The 7343-nt window shown below is 37.6% G+C and overlaps 1 protein-coding gene across 1 annotated transcript in view; it reads right to left on the bottom strand.

Moving 5' to 3' along the window:
- LOC104167461 (oncostatin-M-specific receptor subunit beta-like) overlaps positions 1-6949 on the bottom strand; it is a gene marked incomplete at its 3' end in the record, with an annotated part of 10147 nt that extends 3198 nt beyond the window's left edge. The window contains exons 1-2 of the mRNA XM_009707717.1: positions 6866-6949; positions 2261-2424 (exon numbers count right to left, since the gene is read on the bottom strand). Coding sequence (XP_009706019.1) covers positions 2261-2424; positions 6866-6938 — 237 coding nt within the window. The remainder of the gene's footprint in view (positions 1-2260; positions 2425-6865) is intronic.
- Positions 6950-7343: the final 394 nt, after the last annotated feature.

Genomic DNA, 7343 nt, shown 5'->3' with positions numbered 1-7343 from the left:
CCAGCAGTATTTTCTTTTAGCCAGTAAGGATTTACGCAGATGGTACCTCATTGCAGTTCTGAGGTACAGCATCTGAGGAGAGTACTACCATCAGTGACAGACAGAGTAGGAAAACATCTCCTGATTTCCCCAAAATGCTTGACTTCTATAATATGCACATGCAAGAAACATAAAAAAATATATCCCAAACTGTTAGAGCTCCATGAAGGTAACAAAAGGACAGCCTAAAATATGAAATGGAGTTCAAAAAATCATGACAGCTAAATGCTCTGTAATTTGGCAAATGCTTTTATATTGAATTATATAAATGCAGACAAACAGCAAAAAATATAAAATGTTCTGATGCTGTCTAAGAGAAGATAGCCTACAAGTTTCTCAAAGCATGTACTAAGGCCCACTTGGGCACTAAATGAGCTACATCAATACATGCAAAGCAACTCAAACTAGCCAGGGCAGTATGTAGTCACACAGACAGACAAATGAAAATGTACCCCAAGTGTGATTCTCCCCTGGCATGAAAGCCCATAAGAAACAGGAAAAAATGGGTCAAAAAATTCTATTAATCACCTGTAATTATTAATACATTTTAGAACAGAACACATATTTCAGTACCTCTTAAAGCAACCATACCAGATTCTCAGCATATAGATCCATGCTGCTTGTACGAGCTCTACCAGAGCCCTGGCTCACACTTGACAACTGCTCTCCATTACTGCTTTCCATCAGCAACACCTGCACTTTCATAATACCACCACTTTCAGGAAAAACTCCGCAATCAGTTTATAATTTAATTTCTGAGTTATACCACTGGGGAATGTAGTCACTGCTTTGGAAATTATATAGACTGTCCATGCTGTAGTATGAGCAGACTCACAGAGTTTTTTTATTGGTACACATTCTTCAGAAAAACACAGAAGCAAATACATTCCTATGTGGCAGTGACATCCAAAATACCCTATTTATCTTCCTTGTAGTGTTTACTATGAATAACAGAACAGACTATGTCCTTAGATTCGAAAAATTCTTTCTTTCAGCAAGTTAATAAGAGTTTGTTGGAAGAAAAAACAATTGTTTGTAGCTATACAGCCCCAGTTTCTGACTTCAATGTTAGGTCTACTCATGGGGTGTTAAAAATTCTACCCCATGTATCAAAGTGGTCAAAATCTTCTGAACTGAATAGAGCTCATCTTCAGTGAAGATGTGGTTCGTCAAGCTCAGAGACAAAATACTACCAACTTGCCTGATCACAGTAAGTTGTGATTCTTAACAGTGCCCATCTTATTTTATTGACTTCTGGTTTCAGAAAAATAAGCCCTTCTCTGCTTTATGTGCTTTCTCACAAAGAGCAGCTTTAAATGAGCCAGAGCAGTTTTCCAGTTTTACTAAGTTTTAACATGTGCATTTCATATTCTTCCATAGTTCAATCAGCAGATGACTCATAATAGGTTATAATATCCCTAAAACACTCATTTAGTTCACAAAAGATTTTGTCAGATCCAAAGAAGAGGAAATTTTCTTTGGAGACAAAAGTTCTCACACTGAAGTCACGAACTGGGGAAAACATGGGGAGCAGGCCTCAGCCTCTGATTTGGGTTGATCCCCAACTCCTCAGAAAATTTGGCTGGTTTAGGTGCTAATGTAAACTAGCAGGATAGGGACTTTGCAAAAGAGACATCACTACTTCTTCCTTAACTGGAAGAGGTGGGTATAAGGTAACTGCTAACAGGGCCAAGCATAGGGCTTAAAAGGCTTTGTTCACACTGAGACTATTGTTTGGTTCATAAGGTGAGAGAGGAGTTGCAGCAACATGACTCATGTTCAGTTAGTCCCCAGTGAAGTGCAGTAATAATATTACAGAAAAGCCTGCCTTTAGGAGCAATGGAACGGATGTTTCTGGAAGGCCGCTTAGGGGACCTGCACTTTGAAAGGGAAACTGAGGCCTTCAAAATTCCATCTCCTGAGTCTGCCCACCACAATCCCTCAATACAGGTATGCAAGGCATATCTACATTCTGCACAGGAGGAAATGACTTCTTCATCTCAGCCAATATTTTTTTGCACAACAACTGGGCATAACATTAGACCAAGTCTGGAAACTAGTAAAATATGGAGATATTTCTAGTACAGTTTTGTAAATACTATGTTGTAAATCGTAAACCTATACAGCAAAGCTGTCTGCATATGCATCTGAACATTTGATTTTCCTTTAGCTTCCTTTCTATTGTAAATAACTAATACACTTCTTTTTAAAATACACTTACTGTCCACACAGTAGTAGTTTCATCTGTTCGACGGACTTGTATTTCAAAAGACATTGCCAGCTCAGCATCATGCGCTGACTTGCCAACATCCCATTCCACCAGCAGCCGCTGAAGAGCCAAATCCTTGGAAATCTTAAGGTACGTAATTGGAAACACAGTGGATTCTAGGACCACAAACAGGACACAAAAATATTAATGCTTAGCTAAGTTACAAAGCAGATCTGAAACAACAGTGGTTAGAGGTAAGACAGGTTCCACACCAGACAGTTCTGAAGGAAAAAAAAGCAAGTGATCAAGACTCATGTTGTTGATATCAAAAGCAAAGATAGCCTTTCATCTTAAGGCATCAGCAGGCTAGAATGAGGTTCTTGAATCGACTCAATAGCCCCCCACCATGACACGGGTATGCTATTTAATTTCTTTGTGCACTCAATTTACTAGCTACTTTATGAGAATATTGATCCATCCCTTTATAGTCTTATGAAAAGGAACAACATTATGTATTAACAGGGACTGAATCCCAAGAAATCCCAACCCCCAGCAAGCCTTCTCATCATTAGAGCAGAAAAACTAGGCTCAATTTTGCTCTCTGACCTAATTAAGATTAAATTAGTTGATACAAGTCAAGTATTTGAATGGGATAGGTTAAGAGTTTCCATTCACTAGCTAGCTCAGATGATAGTCTAGCATTTGGCACTGGTTCCTCTACACAAAGCTTCGGTACTTTAGTCAGGCCTATGGATTCTTCTACTGGAATTAGACACCTAATTATAATGGCACCCCCATCCTTTTGTGGGCCTGGAGTTAATGCCCAGAACAAAATAAAGTTTAAAAGTCAGACTGAAGTCTCTTTTGGTGTCAGGAAAAGAAAGGCCCCTTAGGAAGACTAGCCTGCTGAAAACTACAGGCCATCTTATAAGTGGTCCCTCTTTTTAGATGTTTGTTCTGTCACCCCTCCCCAAAAAACCTAACTATTGAAAGAGATTAAATACTGTGCCACTGATCTGTACCTTCCCTCCTTCCTGAAAAATGAACAAACAAACCAACCAAAGGAAAAAAAAACCCTAAACTTGATTTGGTTGTTCATGAAGCCAGGGAACTGAAATGGCCAAGTAACTAGGCTTTTTCTTTTGCCACAGTTATTTTCAAAGATGCTTCTGCTTGTTACAAATGACAGGGTCAGAATGCTTCTACTGACCAGGACACAGAAAAGAAATCACAGAACGAACTGTATGTTTTAATAAAATAGAAGTCATTCTAGGCACTCCTGCCCCACTACAGCCACAGTCCTCAGGGACATGCTGGACTGAGAGACCTCAGCAACTCCTTCTCACAAAACTGCCACCTACAGTCATTTCTCCCAGATGTGCTTCTACGTCACTGGCCCAATGATTACCTGAAACTTTTACAGAATATTACTGGCAGAAATGCAAGCATTCAGGAAATTTAGTTTGAGAATCTACATTTTGATAGATGTTTCTGACAGCAATCAGATATCCAAACCATTTTGCAGTTTATTCTATGGTGCCTGTTCTGCACTAACTTCTGTGCAGCAGTTTTCCTACGTATTCCCTACATATGAATCTTTACATTAACTGTAGGAAATTAAGAGAAGCAGCAGATATAACAATCTCTGATCAAAGGAAGCAAATACTTTGTAAGCATATTTATTAATTATGAGACTATAGACTCTGACACAGCTTAGTTGTACCAGTCCAGCCTATAATTAAAGAACAAAGGGAGGAAAGTATATGTTGTACCATTAGTAACAACCTATTAAAAAACTGCTGAAAGACATGACTGTTTCTCTTTTAGCAAATCATCTACCAACTCTGTTGGCATATTTTTAATCTATTCTATTTTGAAAAGTACTGGAATTCAAAGCAAAATGAAAACCATGCGCTTTCAATCTAGAGGAAACTACTGACATAGGCTTCTTCAGATATGCTTGGAGGGAGAAACCAAGGTTTCATTGTTCAAATACTTGGTCTCAGAAACAGGATTGTGGTATCCTAAAGAAGTTTTTGATGAAGAAGTATACACTGAAGAAGTATACACACATATATATGCACATGTACCTTCTATCAATTCTCACTGCAGCCTTAATATTTAATTACTGGAAAAAGATGAACATATTTAAATTACGTGAAGGCAGAATTTGACAGCATTAGTGTCTTCTGTAAGGTAAATGAAAAAAATGTTTCAAGTACAGAGGTAAAATTTCCTTTTTGGCTATGGTTATGACATGGTCCTTAAAAAAACATACCTGTTGCTTGACAGTTGCTTTTGAAAAGTAATGGCAATCAGTTTTATACTACCATAAGGAAACCCAGCACCTATGAAAACTAGTAGATGTCTGGAACTGAATAAACAAAGTGGAAGGACTGGGGATAAATTTCATGTGCCTATATGACGAGGGAGCAGCAATTTTAGGTTTTACTGGAAAACAGAAATATTGTTAGCTTCACTGCCAAGGACTGGCCAGGCAAAGAGCCAGAAAAACCAAAGCAACGAAGTGAGCAATAAAATTAACTAGGGAGGCAAATCATCTTACATTATTTTGGGAAGGTAAGACAAGACATACTTCATCTCCCCACATTCTATAGACTTTCACCATCAAAACAAGGTAAAGGCTGTTAAAATCCCACTTGTGCTACAGAATTGACTGTAATGTTGTTCCTCTCCAGTATGTAATCTTGGCTGCTCATTTTCTGGTCAACCTTACTGTATGTTCATCATCCTTTTATCTGAAGCACCATGTACCAAGCCTCTGAGAGGATCTCATTTCAGATATTCAAATAGGTAGCTAACCTAAAGCTCTGGTCCTTGCCATTCTTGTGTTTTCCTTCTGCAGTGCTAAAGCAACTGGGGGAGAGAGATGGGCCCAGTACAAATAAACAAACCTAAAGAAAAGGACCTAGCTAATTTCTCAATTAAATTCACAGGCACAAATAGGGAAAGGAAACAAATACACCTGAAAGAAAAGCCAGTCAGTTGGCAGAAACCCCTTCCTTTTTCAGGGTGTACCATTAAAAGAAACCCCTGTGTATCTTCTGAATTTCCCTGTCCTCTTTTACGCTCCGTCTCTAGCCAATTCTAACTGTGTCACTACTACACCTATTGCATGGATGATGAGCTTGTCTCTCTTCTCTACATCTGTCTCTTCTTGTCCAAGCTAAAATCTCATGCCTTTTCTCACCATGGAGAATATTTTCACCTGCCACATTTAATTAACCTGACAAAAATGCAAAAGTCTCATTAGTTTCTAGTTTTTCTCCATCTGTACGAGTGTCACTCCAGTATCTCCTTTTAGTTAGATGACGTGTCACTTCAGATCTCACACAATTTTGTTTTCCACAGAGCCTGCCGTAAGACAGTGTAGATCACCACCAGTCAGGGCTTGTACACAGTACCAACAAACAGAAGAAACAGTATTGTTAAGGATATACCCAAGATCTTGAAGACCACTGAGTTACAATGTGGGACTTAAAGACTTTTGTAGTATAATTTACACATGTAGAACTATTTGTAGCAGTCACAGTTATAATCTTCCCCTCCTAGCAAAGTTAAATAATCAAGGCATCTTAAGACTTGTTTTAACTTGAAAGCTAACTCAAGACTACATGAATAGCTTTATTATTAACAACAGAGACTAATTTTATTCCTGAACAAGTACATGTGAAAACAAGTGACCAAGTCACTGCAATGCAGTAACTGTTTGGACTTGCCTCCATTACAAAGTTTTGCCACTGTAGGGGCATTGGTAATAGAGCCTCAAAACTGAGGAACTGGCACCTTAGGTGAATGGAGTGCGAACACATGAATCTCAAGGTGAAGAGAAACAAAAAAGTCTGAAACAGATATATTACATCCTTCAGTATGATAATAAGTACATTTATGCAAAAAAGCATCCCTCTCCCTCCTTCACCAATTTAATTAAGGCAATACAACTTTTATAATGCAGACTTTAATCTGGTAAGTTCTGCCTTCTTAATGGTGGTCACAGAAAAGTCAATTAAAAATATTCATTTTTTTTTTTCTTTTAATGGAGTCATGTCCAATGCTATTGCCAGCAGCAAGTGTGCAAGCAGTACTTCTACCTTAAAATACACAGCCTTCTGGAAAGTTATCTCTATATTCAATTTTGTTCCCTCAGAATATGCATATTTGCTTTTTTCTTTGTATTTGATACGTATATGAAGTGTAAGAAATAAAAATCTAGTCCTGGAATCTTGAGACACAATCAGAAAAGAGCGAAGAGAAGGTTACAGTTTTCATAGATGAGACAAACAAAAAAGAGAAAGGGAAGGGAAGAGGTAGAAAAGCATAAAAGTTGTCAAAGAGGAAATAAATTATTTGAAGATGACAGAGTACAGATCAAAATCATATGAGACAGAAGGGGAGCAGATAAATAAATACACTCAAGTTTGCAAGATGGGGTTACAAAAGGTAATTATACAAGTTGCTTCATCGCCTTACCAAAAAGAGTAATTTGATTAAGTGTGTAACATGTTGCTTCATCACAGGAGACTTAGAAACGAGCAAGTCCAAAGCTTCAGTTGTAGATTGCGTGCAAATAAAAAAAGTAAATATTCAGACATTTACCTTGCTGTGAGTATGTAGTGTAGCAAGTCCTCAGGGGGAGTAGTACTGCCATAAACATGAAGTGATTCATCATTCATCCGTCTTTTCCTGCACAAGACTTACCACAAAAGAAGATATTTCTATTTATTTGTTTCTTTTAGGAGAAACACATACCAGAAAATAGTCCAGATAATATTACTGTATTTAAGAATGAATAAATAAAAACCTAATCACACAGTGTTCAGGCAGTTTAAGAGAAATTCAAGAAGAATGGATAAAGAAAGATAAGGAATGAAAAAAACCTCTTGTTTTTAGGACCCGGTTACAGCACAGGGAAAAATACACTACACTGAAAAAATTCAATTTAATCTAAACAAATGAAACACAGTTTTCCCTCCACGTATTTCTAAGGAATATTAAAACAAAAGTTTGTCCTGATACATTTTGGCTTTCCTCCTATACAAGTAACAAGATATCCATACTAACAAGGGAAAAAAAA

The sequence above is a fragment of the Cariama cristata genome, unplaced genomic scaffold, assembly GCF_000690535.1.
Source record: "Cariama cristata isolate BGI_N322 unplaced genomic scaffold, ASM69053v1 scaffold38789, whole genome shotgun sequence".
Taxonomy (NCBI): domain Eukaryota; kingdom Metazoa; phylum Chordata; class Aves; order Cariamiformes; family Cariamidae; genus Cariama; species Cariama cristata.
This window is presented reverse-complemented; position numbering and strand designations above follow the sequence as displayed.